This window comes from Phaethon aethereus (genome assembly GCF_964289735.1).
Source record: "Phaethon aethereus genome assembly, chromosome: 5".
Lineage (NCBI taxonomy): Eukaryota > Metazoa > Chordata > Aves > Phaethontiformes > Phaethontidae > Phaethon > Phaethon aethereus.
The window spans coordinates 57,003,475-57,018,827 of record NC_138579.1 but is presented as its reverse complement, the minus strand read 5'-3'; the positions used below and the strand labels follow the sequence as shown (position 1 = coordinate 57,018,827).

The 15,353-nt window shown below is 36.2% G+C and overlaps 1 protein-coding gene across 1 annotated transcript in view; it reads right to left on the bottom strand.

Annotated features, from left to right (window-relative positions):
* PLEKHA7 (pleckstrin homology domain containing A7) overlaps window positions 1–15,353 on the bottom strand; it is a gene marked incomplete at its 3' end in the record, with an annotated part of 157,966 nt that overhangs the window by 34,574 nt on the left and 108,039 nt on the right. The window contains exons 7-10 of the mRNA XM_082000515.1: window positions 14,195–14,267; window positions 12,879–12,979; window positions 5,638–5,825; window positions 3,216–3,701 (exon numbers count right to left, since the gene is read on the bottom strand). Coding sequence (XP_081856641.1) covers window positions 3,216–3,701; window positions 5,638–5,825; window positions 12,879–12,979; window positions 14,195–14,267 — 848 coding nt within the window. The remainder of the gene's footprint in view (window positions 1–3,215; window positions 3,702–5,637; window positions 5,826–12,878; window positions 12,980–14,194; window positions 14,268–15,353) is intronic.

The following is a 15,353-nucleotide window of genomic DNA, read 5'->3' as shown; positions in this document are numbered from 1 at the left end:
AAACCTACAGCTAAGATGACAGGCTTTAAGCAGGTGGCATCTCTACCACACAGTTTCAGACCATTAAAAATGATCTGCATTATATAAAAATAGGCACTAAGATGACACACTAATTTCTATAAGAAGAAAGGAAGAATGTCCCGAATGACTCAACTCAGTCCACAATGGACTGTGGACAATTGCTTTCTTGGGGACCAAGAGTAAAAATGAGCAAAAGCAGATGTTCTTGAGAATCTCCCTCTCTTGAATGATGCGGTATAAAGAATATAAAAAAGAAAGAAAACACTGAAGAGTGAAATGGCCATATTATATGATTAATGGCCATGAAAATCATTCAGGGTCTGCAATGGGAAGCAACTGCACAGAAGATATCGTAAAGAGATACATGTTCAAAAGAAAACAAATACGATTATTTGAAACACTATGCCCATTCATGGAAATGCACAGAAGCTAACAAAGACAAGTAATATTTCTTCCTTAAGCAAATGAGGAAGGAATGGAAAGTTCTGCATAACAAGAAATGCTTAATGCTGTATTTGCAAGGAAGGAAATTCCTCACCATGACTGCATTTAGCTGGGAAATACTAAGCTTACATTTATCAAATTTATATATATATTTAAAGTGCAAATAAACTGTTAGAAATAGCAGATCCTTTACAATTATGCATTCACTATGTCATCAGGCACTGGAATCAGATCAAAGACTAATAATTTCTGGACAGCTGCTGTTTGATGGTCCTGACCTTTAACTACTTAAAACCAAAATCTCCTGAAAGCCTCCTTTCAAACCTCCTTCCAGTTCTCTAGATCTCTCTCAAAGGCTGGCATGAACCCTACTAAAGCGGGTATTCCCCCTTCCTGTGAAGAGAGCGGGGTGAGGTGACTACACTGGATGTAACTGTAGTGCAGCTAACAGTTCATTGTCTGAGAGAGATGAATCTCCAAAGCGACAGCTAACATCTACGAGTTAGCAAACAGTTCCAAGTGCTTTAAAAAAAGGGGAAGTAAAATATCTATTTGAAAGATCTAAATATCTATATAAAAAGTGCGATCCCGGTATGTAATTTTACAAAAAACTGCTGTATTTGTGTGAAGACTCTAGCTGAAAGAGTTCTTTCTTGTCCTAATCAATTTGCTGGCAAGCACTGTATTTTTATACACCTGAGCCAAGAAACAAATACAATTGTACTCATCCTGTGGTCAAAAATTATGAAGGCTTGTAAATCCTCAGAGGTTCTTTATTTGTAACATTTCAGGCGGAACAACAGTAAACATGGAGCATTAAGAAATTAACTGGTCCGCTCATACTTACCAAAATAAAAATGGATTGTCAATCAAATTATCATCTCTATCTTAAATTTCTACATCCTGAAATCAAGAGGACATTTGACAACTAACATGCCACTTTTCTCCATCAGTTAAGTGCACTGCAACAACCTCAGCAGGGTGAGGGAAGGTGCCATTTTAAAAAAATCAACCCATTAGTCTTCAGGAAGGTAACATGCAATTTATTCTGAACGCAGAGAATGTAACGGCATTTGTCAGGGAAAGACAAGGCAAACAAGGTCAAGTGAGCTAAAATATAGCATAAAGAAAGTTAAGGTAAAGTAAGTTCTTAAGGCAAGAAGAAAATTTATAGATAAAGTTAGATTTGGGTTACATCACTGCAGTTAACTCTCGTGAAGTTCCACTCAATACTAACAGCTCCAGCTGAGGTAGCTGGCTTTATGTAGAACAAATGTACCTTAACACTACACCTGATACACGCCCAAAGCTCATTTACTGTAAAGAGTAATTAGGAAGAAAACAGTACTTATTCAGCTATCAGTCAAGCCTGTTCACTGCCTATACTTTTGATGTGAAAAATATCAACAGAAGTTTTCTTAAGCACTAGCTAATCAGCTGAATAATTTTCTGTATTATTTTAGACTAATACATCTGTGCGTGTAAGAAGAACTAACACACCAAGTATTTTTTTTTTAATTGAAGTCATATTCTCTCAGGAAGCACTGATGGATAGCTAAGCAAAAAAGATGCAAGTAAACTGACTCTGGCAGTCTAGAAGAATGTTAAATAAAATTGAAAAGTATGAAAGCCTCTTTAAGGGTAATTCCAAAGATAAGAGAGCAGAAGAATGGACTTCCAGACAGAATTAGCACGCCTTAAATTTCTTACTGGATCCAAAATGACAAATGTTAGCTTCAATATGCATTTAAAAAAAAAAAAAAAAAAAGGCAAAAAAAAAAAAGCCCAAAATATTTTCTCCCTCCTAAGAACCACATGCTAATGTGTCCTATTGTTCTATATTATAATTAGATTTCAGCAAATTTATAAAGGTACTACTTCAGTAGGTTACCCATATTTGAAAAATCCTCACATGCACCATAGAGCCCAACTGTCTTTCCTGCCACTTGACACAAGGTGACATTCTGAACAGATGCATATATACATCACTTCGTTTTTTCAACTGGTATCTAATCTGACTGCTGGCTTTGAAAGTAAAACAATTACCAGATTTTCAAATTGCAAAAGCATTCCAGTGTGCATACTACCTTGGTACAATTTATGTAATTTTCAGAGACTGAAAAGGGAAAAGCAAGTCCTGGAGACCATGGGAACATCCTAGGACCTCTTCATTAACTAAATGAATATATGGAGACCTTTCAATATGTGACACACACGCTGTGATTTGAGTACAGTGGTCTGATACAGAGGAGTGAATGGATGAACATTCACTCCATGTTCAAAACATGAACAGAAGGCAGAAGAAAAATATCAGCATTCTTTAATGTGGAAAACAAACTATTATCTATAATTTATATTGTGTAGCCATTTATGAATAAGAGGTAACTGAGGGCTGCACTTCACTTTCTGGCTCTTCAGTTGTAGCAAATTTTAAGAAGTTTTAAGCCCCCACTGTTGATTAAAAACAGAAAAAAATACCCCAAAACCCCAGCACTCTAAACTCACTTTTTCTATTTGCAATATAGTGACAACATTAAAGGGATTTACAATTACAATCCTGTATTGACCTTCCCATAAGAGAAACACCTGAAAAATACCATTCTGCACTGGTGGAGAAAGTAAGTTTTGTTATATATTGTCTTTATGAAATATCATTCTGATTTGCACTAAACGTATTACTAATACAAATTTTCCTTTAATTTAAATCAACGCCATTTGGCAGTCTATGTAAAGATAGGCCTGTTACTAACCTTTTTGTATCTCCTTTTTGGACTTTTACCCAGTGCTCCACTTGAGCCAGGTTACTTTTTCTTTGAATCTGTTTATCTGGATTTGTTCTGGGAACAAATCCTCTTTTATATGAGCTGGTACCATTCTGCTCCACTAGGCCAGCACTCATACTTAATGAACTAGGAAGCGTTCCATTCTTCTCAGCTGGCTGAGGCTGAGCTACTTGGGACCGCGATGCATTCTTTAAGTCTGGAAATAATGAATCAGCTTCTGTTAACGCATGCTTAGCCTTTCCCTTCTTAGTTTCCAGAGTTTCTTTTCTATGGATATAACGTTCCTCCTCCTCTTTTTCTCTTCTTATCTCTTCACGCTTATCATATCCAAGCATTTCAGCTGATTTTTGATAATTTTCTTTTGCATCTGAAATCTCTGCCTTCACATACTCTTTACAGGCATCCACATGATTGACCTGGGGAACAGCTTGCTGATCCACCTTTTCAGTTTCTCTGAAAAGAAAATACATGTCAGTAAGAACACTGATTAGTTGTGAAAAGTTGATGTGGTCCTGTTACCGTTTTAGAAAGGATACCCACAAAAGCACCTTCTTCAGGCTGTGATAAATTTGACAGTAGTATATTAAGATAGATATGCACAGCAAAACTCAGTTGTTATCCCAGTTAGACAAAGGTTACCTTTACAGTGCTAACATGGAAGCAGAAATCATTTATACGCATCTGTAAAAATGACTGAAAACACTAATATTGTATGAAAGAAGTGTTCAACTTGTGTAATATTACAAAGAACTGTAAGAGTCTTCCTATCCTGGGAAACACTGAAAGCCAAAAAAACCCAAACCAAACTGCCAACTGCTCATTTCAAAGTAAAAAAGTCTTTCATATCTTTGTAGATGCCATAGGGCCTAGTCATTTCTGGCAAAGAGGACAGAACAGTATCTGCATTTGAGTCAGTACTACCGTTGTCCAGGGATTTTCTAACCTGGGGGCTATTCCTGCAAAAAATAAAATAAAATAATCTCCATCGCTCCTCATGCATGCTGCAATGCATGCTAGTTTACTTACTTAACTTATGGTCTAAATACTTCAAAAGTTCCCTACCAGAAATTTGATATTAAACTTACACCACGCTATAAAATGTCTAAGGGTCCTAAAAGTTTTATGTTGCTTTTGACACATAACGTACTTCATTCGCAATTTACTTCATCTCATTATAGTGAAAAGCTTCTTGACAACCTTTTTTTCCTCTTACAATTCAATGGAGTACCATTGATCTCGGAGTAGCACCTCATCTTCTCTGAAACTAAGTTCAGCTTCTTTAAAGCTTTATGGAAGGTGAAGTCTAAGTGAGTGCCATGAAACAATTGTTTTCACTTCAGTCTACCTAGTGTCTCAAAACGCACCGTCTACTAGGAAGGAGGACATTGAATCAATACCTCTAACATGCCAGACTTCCACAATTTTTCTTTCAATTATTCCCATCCTTACGAAGGAAAAACAGGTAATGGTTACATGTTACTTGAAATTCAAATTAAATCCAGAAAATCTTAAGACAAAATCATACAGGGTGCAAAGCTCTAGAAGAGGTGTTGACCCTTTGCTCATATTTGATTTGCCAAAAGCAAGCAGTAGTGAGAAACCTCACCGTGACATTTTAATCCTCACAGCTCCAAGGGTTAAAAGTAGAGTCTTCTTTCACACGGAGTTGTAAGGAAAGAATCACATTCCCAAAGTCAAAACATCAAGAAGGCTACACCAATTTTAAGAAAACAGAAAAACTGGAAGCACATGAAGGCACAGCTGAATTCGTTTGCCCCTAGCACTAATTAAGAACAATGGGACAAAGAACATCCTCCTTTTGTAACTGTGCTTTTTTTTTTTTTTCTACACTGAGGAGACCATTAAAAACTTTTACAAGTACTAAAGGTCACCAAAGTAAAAAAATAAACAGTTAATACCTGCATAAATTAGTTAACATCCATAACTCTATGCACTTATGATTTATCCATCTTTAACATTCTTTTGCCTCTTAGCAGCATTTTAATCCTAGTTCTAAGCATTCATTTGAAACAACTCATTACTCTTCTGTCTTTTCACTTTTATTTATCTCTCTTCAAGGCTGCCAACTAGTTGTTGCAGATGTATGAACTTCTTCACAAAAACTGTAACTTTTAAACTGAAATTCTCCAAAAAATTACACATATATGTGGGCACACAATTTATGCGTAGACACAAATACCGAAAACCAAGTTTTCTTAATTAATGTCAGTTAACTGATTTGCAACAAAATATAAATTAAAAAGAATTATTTCTTTAAAATAGGAATGTGTTTCATGTACACAATTACATTTGCAAATATAATTTTCAGAAATCACCAACCTGATATATATATTTTTTAAGTTTTTTTAAAAGCTAACAGTTTCTGTACTGAACTTGCCTCTTCAGTGAAGAGCGTGTTTGCATAAGAGCAGCTTGATTCATAGCCCGAATCCAACCATTCATGTCCTCTTGGGTATCTGCACTGAAGTAGTACGTCCGCATCCCTGAATGCTCTGCCTGAGAGCCAATAACAGAATTCTTATTATAAATATATGCCCGCATACCTGTATGAACAGCCTGTAAGAAAAAAAAAAAATAAGAAGTCAGACAGATAGCCCTTTCCCCCAGAATATTTACTGTAACTCTTCCTGACATCTTTAAAAAAACCTTTCCAGATTCTTTGACTGTTTCTTGAATTTTGGGTAAAATTATTACACTGCCACAATGGGCTGTAGCACAGCAAACTCAAATGGCACTCTGATTTTTACTGAAATTCCTCTACCTCTTTCTCGCACTATTAAGCTAAAAGTGCGGAGCTTCTGTTTATCATAGTAGGAAATTTCAGCTTCTTGTTTTCTCTTAAATGATAAATTTCATTTGCCATAAATACCATAGAAAACAAATTAAAGAAATTTTCATTAAGACATGCATAAGCAAGCCAATTTTCCCAGCTCATTTAATACAGCAATTTATTCAGACAAAACACAGACAAAAATCTTACCATTCAAGCAATTAAACTGCTTATTTAAGAACTGATTATAACGCATGTTATGATCTTTTGGTTAAAGCGTGCACTTGAAACTTTATATTAGCTGCAGAATCACAAGACATTGATAAAGTTAGTAATACTGATGCAATTATCACAGCACATAAAATATTGACAAGTATCTCTGCACACCAAAATACTCCATGAAATTCCACTGCAAACTAGAGGTATTTGGAAATTCGTCTATAAATACATTCAATATTCAAGTGTATTCAATATGGAATGGCTTTGTAACTCTAGGCTAGTTGAATTTAATCAAATCTCATCCACATTTGTATAAGCAGTAGTATAGATATTACTAAGTCATCTCAGTCCTGAAACACTTGACTGTATTTCCTCAAAGTTACTTTACACATGTGCTTCAGATTAGTAGGGGAGAGATTCAACTCCTTACTTTGCAGAAAACTGAAGACGGTACACCCGGCTTGAAAGTTCTTGTAATGATATTTTTAAAAAATTAATAATAAACTGCTTTCTATAAAACTAAACCTGCTATCACACACAAAAGCTAATGGCATGAAACACCGCCGAAACAGGGTTTTTTTAAAAGGAAAGAAAATGATCTCAACTTTTTAATTTGGCTACATCTTCCTTTAAAGGTTAAACATATTTCACAAATCTTCCCTGAATGACTGGTCTTTTTATTTTGATTAAATCATCTCCCCCTCATTATTCCAAATTAAAAAACCCCACTGTACAATCACAGATGGCTTTAGAAACACAGCAATAGTTTTGACAAACCCCAGGCTATTTAATGGGTGCAGCCCTCCCTAAATATTGTCACTTCAGTTGTTTACCCTCAATTTCCTAAATTACTATAATCTTAGAGGCTCGTATCAACAAGTCCGAAGAACAAAATATTTGCTTGCTATTACAGTGCTTTAAGTTTTGTGGAAAATTCACTCCCTTTTTCTGTTGGAGCCTGTTCTTACGAACATGTGAAAGGTGGCCTTTCCCTTCTGCGTTTCAAGCAAGGAAGCCTGTTTGTTCTGAAAACTGTGGTAATACAGTCTCCAGCGGCGTCAGTCCCTGGCTGGCATCACACCCCTAGTGGGAAGGCTGAGACCGCAGCACAACATCCAGCTAAGAAAAGGAGGAGAAGGAAGAGGAGGAAAGGGTGACATAGAGAAGTCCAAGACTCTCCTGCTCTGAAGAGTCCCTGCTTCCCAACAGCATTGGCTGCTAAGGGAATGCAAGGTGGTTTCTCTCTCCCCACCATTAGCTACCTACCTTAACACAGGAAAACAGGACTCACACAGGTGAAATGGTAGCTCTGGTCAATTGCGTATTTAGGAATCAAAGGATTTTTTTCATGTTTGCCTGGCTGAGTTCTTTGGGTTTGGTTTTCTTTGTTGTTATTGGGGTCTTTTTGCTTTTTTTTGTCACCTTGAGACCGTTACAGATGGTCAAAACAAATATACGACTTAGAAACATTTAATTCACTGCAATTTACAGTTAGCATCCAGTGTAAGAACGACCGAAAATTAGCAGCTCCAGATGTAAAGGAAATCGGTGATTTTAACACTAGACCTTCTGACTGCTGGGTTCCTTCACAGACTACGTTGAGCCCATAGAAGATGCTAGAACTCAGAAGTGAAGCAACTCCTGCAGAAAAGCAGACTACTTATGCCTTGCTGCAGATGACGTAGTTGGACCCCACCATTCACTGGTTGTACACTTGCTGGGTAGAGCCTTGGATAACTAACTGTGGAAACTGCGTACCACATCAATGAATAAGCTTAACAGCTGTCTGTCTTTATTGATGGGTACATCCTGATCAGCATAACCTGAAGCCTTGCAGGCTCTCTTTCAGCGGTGCATGATGAACACTGCTGAGGACGTTGCCTAAGAGGCTGTAGGGGAAAACAGTATAAATATGCAAAGTATGTTGTACCATGCTCCCTTGAGAGACTGAAGCTATCACAGCCATACACGTTCATGGCTTTGGAAGGGATAATGGAGATGGTATGTTATCACCAACAAACGCGACAGTCTGAAGTTCATAATATATAAAACTGGTTAAAGGAAAATTCAAATATATTTCTGTTATTTATTAGTAGCGTGTTTTATATGCAAGAAAGCTACTTTGTGCCAATGTCCTGTAGCTGTCACTGCTAGCAAGTACAGAAGCTAGCGGTTCTTTTCTTTTTTTTCTTTTTTTTTTTTAAAAGCAATAGCTATTAGGATGGCTACAGCATACTAAAAAGCCTAAAACACAGCACATGTGCACAAGTACACCATACACACAACAGGGTAAAAATAATATTGGTACCTATTCATGCATTCAGATGCCTTAATGTGGATAGATTGAGAAGAAAAGCAGTCTCTCTCCCATAATGCATAGAAGAAGAAATGGACAGTAAACCCCAAGAGCGTATCAACAGGACAAGACAAGGACAAAAAGTTAAACAAGTTAAAATCATGAAAAGATTCATGTTTCCAAAGAAAATACTTAACAAAAGACTATACTACAAGTAACTAACGCCGACAGCTGTTATGTTCACCTCCAATAATTCAAACTTCCTAGGAGAGAAAAAGCCATAGTTCACATGGAGGGGGGTGGGGGGACAACGAAGTTTGCTGTAGTCTTTCAAACTTAGTCCTCTCATTAAGCTACAAAATACAGGAAATTCTCCCTTCTCGTGAAGTTCGGTATTTATGAGCAAAAATTGAAATAATATTCTGATCCTTCACTATAAACAACAGCACAAATTCTAAAATGGCACCTCTCAAATTTATATCCCTTGGCATTTCTTCACCTGAGTCTCTAGACCCAGAGAAGCTTTATAAGCTGTATGGGAGCCTAAGGAAGCAACAATGATCCAGAGAACATAAAGGAACAAACTATGCCAAAATTTTTTAGGAAAACCAGTGAGATCAAAGAAACAGGTAAGAAGTGTGCCCTCATCCCAGGAGGTCTAGGCAATGAACTGATGCTTCCATTAGAAAGTCTTAGACTGCCAATAATTGAAAGCATGTTTAAAAACAAACTGCAGCAGCACCTTCTGGAAGTAATGATTTGGCCTGGCTTCCTAGGCTCTGAACGCCCTCACGCTAAGAGGGTATATCTCTGAAAAAATTTAAAAGTATCAAAATAAAAAGAAGTAATTTGTATCTCCAATGCTATTTCCTACCTCTTACAGAGACATCAGAACATCCTTCATTGACTTTACTTGGTAGCAAGATACGCGCCTAAATACAAACATACTTGCATATGTTGTCTTTGCATGAAGTTTTGATTTCTTTACAGCAAACGTTGGTAGGTCTTCCAAGTTTCTCAATTTGTATTACTGTCAGTTTTATATAAAGGAGTTTACTTTCAGTATTCTCTCATCTATTTTAACACCTATAAGACTAATTAAAAATAGTTTTCATGATTAAGGACAATAAGGCTTCTAAAGAGACTGCAATGACATTAACCTTTGATAGTACTCATGTTTAAAATTGTTGTATCACTAAGAAGTACAGTCAATTCTCTATTAATCACAGGGAGTATTTCCAGCTATACATTAATGTTGTGCAAACTTTTCACATTAAAATCTATACATAAATACATACAAAACAAAAAATGCACATATAAAGCCTAAAATCTTGGATTTGTGCTTCTTCACATTTGTATCAGCAAAAAATTACTGTATTTAAAAAAATACAGCAATTAGATTAATTAAATATCTTTAAGATGTTAGCTACTGGACTAAATACGCAATAAGACTCCTGAGTTCTAAAAGGCTGTCACACAGCTTAAAGACAATAGCTTACAACTGGTCACGGCACTTTGCTTGGGATAAATAATGTGAAAAATTCAAGATAGATACTTAAAAGCAGAAGTTCTAAACAAAACAATTTAACATACATACCGCTACACTTCAAAATAGGTTTTTGATTGCATCTGAACAGCCTGTAAGCAGTTCTGCAGGCCTGTACACAAAAGCTTAAAGCTAGGCCTTAGGGGATGATGAAAGGAAAAGAATTTTGAGAACTCCTACAGTATACATTTTAACAGTTAGCAGGGTTTAACACGTATCCTAGTGAGCATCTATTTTACAAACCTTCTTCTAACTGAATCATATGCAAAAAGCGTCCACGTATTTGCTAAGTGAATTTCCTTCCTTTAGTTTTACAAACCAAAATGTTGAAATTTTTCGCAGTTTGCTTCCTTAGCTTCAAAAACTCATTGTTACCTAAAACAGCCATTTAAAATGGGAGCTAATACCTCCATTGTAACAGAGGATTTACAACAATGTGCATAAATGACAGGCAAAATAGAAAAAGTGACATGGCACATTCTTCCACTCATTCAGGACTTAAATGTGAAAAAGTCCTATCTTTATTTTGGGCTTAATCTGCTTGTGTTTTCTATTTCTGGCTGCACTACGTCAAGAGACAGAATGTCCGTCTACGCTCTGGATATCAAAGTGTATTGAAGAGATTAGATAAAGGTAATGGCTGGTGAGTGATGGAATGCCAGTACAGCCATGCTCCCACTGCCGTGTGCCCACTCTGTGACAGACTCCATGACCACTGAACGTCAATGTTGGATGGGGTCCATGCGACAGGAATCTTACAAAGTCTTCCTACTGCCCTAGGAGTTGGTTCTAATGAAATGAAACTGCAGCATCAAGTCTGCAGTCAATCATCAAACACCTAAAGCAGAATTAAGATTGGCCCAACAAACTAATACATGAAAAGCATGTTGCGGGTTTTGTTTTTTTTTTTAATATACATTTCTAGCATAAAGTTTCTTTTGCTATGAACTCCCTATTTCTCTATCAAACTTCTTAGTAATGATCTTATGTTGAAAGTCTCAGGTTACTGGTTCATGCTGATTTTCAGAAAAAGACTCAGATTAAAGACTTGGTAGAGCTCATATAGGTATGATAATCTAAAAGGAAGAGAGGATGTCTGCAATTCCTTCTGAAAACATTTAACCATGGTCACAACCACGGATTCTACTCCACAGGAAAGGAGAGGCACAACTTGGCAGTGGTGACTTGGCAGCTTGCCTATAGAACATGCTTGGAAACTACATGTGTGCTTGTGCTTGTGTGTGTGTGTGTATACACACAGACACAGGGTCTTTTTCCCCCTTATCACTGCTAGTGTTAAACTGGTTAACAATCCTATTATACATTCAATTAACATTTACAAACACCCGTTCAATAAAATAAAAGTCAGATTTATTTTTTTAAAACACCAAAGCAACTAGATACTATCGCTACTTTCATCTACCTCCTTCCACAGTCTGCACTAATAGTTATTTAAGAGAAGTAGAAGCCCAGAAGTACATTGGATCTTCCTGCTTCAGTATGCGCTTCTTCATAGGAAAAGGCTCTAGGAGGGCTTTATGAATTACACTCATTAAATACTGGAGTGGAATGTTTTTCTTAAACAAAGGTTCCTTTGTAGCTTGTCCTGCTATCTCATGTTCAATGCATTTGAAAAAGTACAATAAACATTTCCACAAAGTGCACTGGCTCTTTTTTTTTTTAAACACACATTTCCCAACTTAATATTTGTTTAATAAATTTCAAACCATTATCCACTTGAAAATAGAACCCAAAGCAACAAAAGGCAGTCTACAATTTTAAAACACCCCAAAAATCAAAATGCAAGAGAAAGTCTAAACTGAGCAGATGTTCTTCATAGTTTCAGCATAGAAAAGATTTAAACAGGAAGTTTCCTTCTAGATCTCCGAAAATATAGCTGATCAAAACCTGATTTCTAAATTTATGGTTTTTTAAAGTACATAGCTCATTTGCTTGATAGAAAAGCAGGTCCTGCTCCAAGTGTCAGTAGAATTTAAATCTGCAACATAGACTGAAGTTTCTAAACCTTTCCTTAGTGCTGCAGCTCAGATAATCAATTGGAGTCAGGTTTTTCCACTGTCAGGAAGGAATGTATGTTTTACTTCATTTTCGTTAAGTTTTTATAACAGAGAATAGAACTGTAGATTATACAATTATTTTTTGTTTTAAAAGCAAAAAACACAAACCCAACTTTAAATTATATGAAAAAAGAACATTTTTTCTTTAAAAAAAATCCATTTCACTTAGGATGGCGATTGCTCCCCCAAAAAAAGGGAGAAAAAATTTGGTTACTCTTTTTTCCTCTCGAAATGAGGAAATTATACATCAAAAGCTACAGTAATGTTGTTTTCTAACTGCAAGAACTGAGATGATTATTTTATTAGAAAAGAAAAAAGAACGCACAACAAAACCAAAACCATGACCATCAGTCCACTATGAGATCAAGTACTCTATAAAGAAAGAAAGACAACTTTTCTTTCCATTTGTAAACAGTACTGGAACAACTTATCAATACTCATTTCCAATTTTAGAAACAGGATCTTTACTCACAGACACATTATTGAGCTCTAAAGACACATAGTAATAGACATATGAATGTCAATTCATAAGGAACAAAAAAGTGCTGTCACATTTGAACAGGCAGTCAATAAACCTGCCTACTTTTAAAAAAAGATAATAAAATAGGAAAGCAGATGATATTTCTATTTACAAAAGCATATCTTCTATTGAAAATAAACACTCTAAGATATGATTAGCTAATAAGCTTTGTAACTGTACCTTAAAAGAGAATTTGCGATTTATGCGATCTTCAGGTCCAACTGGAGATATTACATAACTAGGCAATGGTATGCTACCCAAAACAGATTCTTCTCTGCTGTCTGTTGAATTAAAAAAAAAAAAAAAAAAAAAAAAAAGACTAATTCACTGCACTTTTCAGCAGGTTAACAATACATTCTCCCTTATGGACAAACAGACAAGGAGCATTAAGAGGCAAGAAGAGCAGTTCAGACTGCATATAAGGAAAAGAGTTTTCCCTATGAGGGCAGAGCAAGCAGTGGAACAGGCCAGCCAGGGAGGTTGTGCCATCTCCATCCTTGGAGGTTTTCAGCACCTGACTGGATTAACTGAGCAACCTGGGCTGACTTCCTTCCTGGCCTTGCCTTCACTGGGGAGTTGGACTAGACACTTTCTGAAGTCCCTTCTGACCTGAATTTTCTTATGACTCAACACCAATAATATATGGAAAAAAAGTTTTATCTTTAAAGAAACAAGATTAATTTTTTTTTTTAATTCAGTTTGTGGTTTTGTTGAGGGTTTTTTTTGGGGAGGGTGGTGATTTTTTTTTTTAATGTTAAGACAGGAAAATATGCTTCGAGAATAAAGCTTATTGTGAGAAATGAACTCTGACAGGCTGCATAACATGACGGACTTTCCATTTAGCATTCTACATCTAGGCTAATTGCTATAATTAGGAAACCTCTGCTACTGCTGGCTCTAAAGTGATCAGCAGCAGAAATGCAGCTCCTAGAAATATGAATTCAAGTTTTGTATTCTGTAATGCATTCCAAAAATTGTAGTATACTACGCAATATTCAAAACTTCAAAATAAATTTCGGTAATATCATTATTCCTAGTTCAGCCTAAGATCACATCTAACCTTCTTTGGTAGCAATAGTGGATTCAGAACTTCTCGCTCTTGCATCGTCCCTTGGATTAAAGGTGAATCAATGCCCGGTCTGGCCACAGGGCAGTCTCAAAAAATCAACTGTCCAAGTGCAAGCAAGTAGGTAACACAACGCAGACTAGAGATGGATAAATCTTAAGCTGGTATTTCTGCCAAATGTTTTACAACGTAAACCTTGGCATATATCAAAGATAGGTTACGTGTCAAATATCAGACAGCATCCCCTTGCTCCCCAACTCTGGCCTGAAATTTGCTGTGCATTAAAGACATATGGATGAGTAATTGTTTCACAATCCATCCTCTCAGAATACATAACTAAATCTGAAGATTTCAACTAGTTTATGCTTGCAATGTGATTTGAACAGATGAACTGTTACAGACTAACTCGAAAGAGCTAATATCTACTCACCTTTGTAGTAAAACAAACAATAATCAGCAAGCACAAACCATCGTCTTTTCCATAATCGCATTCCAGAGCTATCCTGAAATGCAAGAAATATGATACACTTTTCATTTAAGGAAAGTTAATAGCTTATCATGCAATGCTGTACCAGTGAGTAGTTTACCAGAAGGTTACCTAAATATGGTAATATTTGCAAAAACAAGTGGTTTATGTTTTAGCAAAATATTATGTAAAAGAAACGTAAGAGGCAAAACATCCAACTATAAAATAATCAGGGTAGAATATTCAAACTGCTAATTTTCATTAAGTAATTAAATTCACATCCCAAACAGCATTCAGATTAACCTTAAACACAACCAATGCATATTTTATTTAGACAGATTAATGCTGCAATGAAGAAAGAAAGTATGCATCTGGATGGCACAAACTCCAACAAGGATTGTGTGTAGACCAAGATGAAAACTACTACACAGCTATGAAGTATGACCTTACATTTCAGACAACGATCTCCCATAATTCTACAATCAATCTCCCATATGTCACCCATGTCTAAAATGTAATTTTATCAAATATTCCTTAGGAAGTAAAACAGGGTGCACAATGTGCAAATTTTAATGAAGTGTAATATAATATGTCTGTGGAGATCTATATATATAAAATATATATTGCCTTGTCAAAATGAGTAATATTTACATTGAAATTAATTTCAGAAGCTTGTAAAATTGCCAGACTGTAACCTAAGCAAGTACAACTTATTAGCTGAGGTAGGCTTTGATGAGACCAGCAGCACAGAAAGTATCTTCAGGCTTTAAGTGCTTGCAAGTAGAGGTAAGGGGACAGAAGGAAATAGCTAGGGGAATATTCTCTATACCATTTCCCTTCTGCTTTCCGCAGTCATACTAAATATGCAAGGACTTTCTTCCCTTTCCTTTTTCATGCTACAATGGTGTAGCATACTGTGTCTGAGTTCTGATTCTGTCCTGAAAACTAATGGACTTGGGTAGTGGATGTCAACAGAGCTACTAGCAGAATACAGCTCTCCATGCAGAAGGACGTGGATGGCTGTCAGCAGTTTCACTTTCCTGGACATGTAGAATCATAATTGTAAGCCTTCAATTTCAGCCTTTTCCTACTCATCCCTAAACCTAGCTGCTGGATCTCTGGT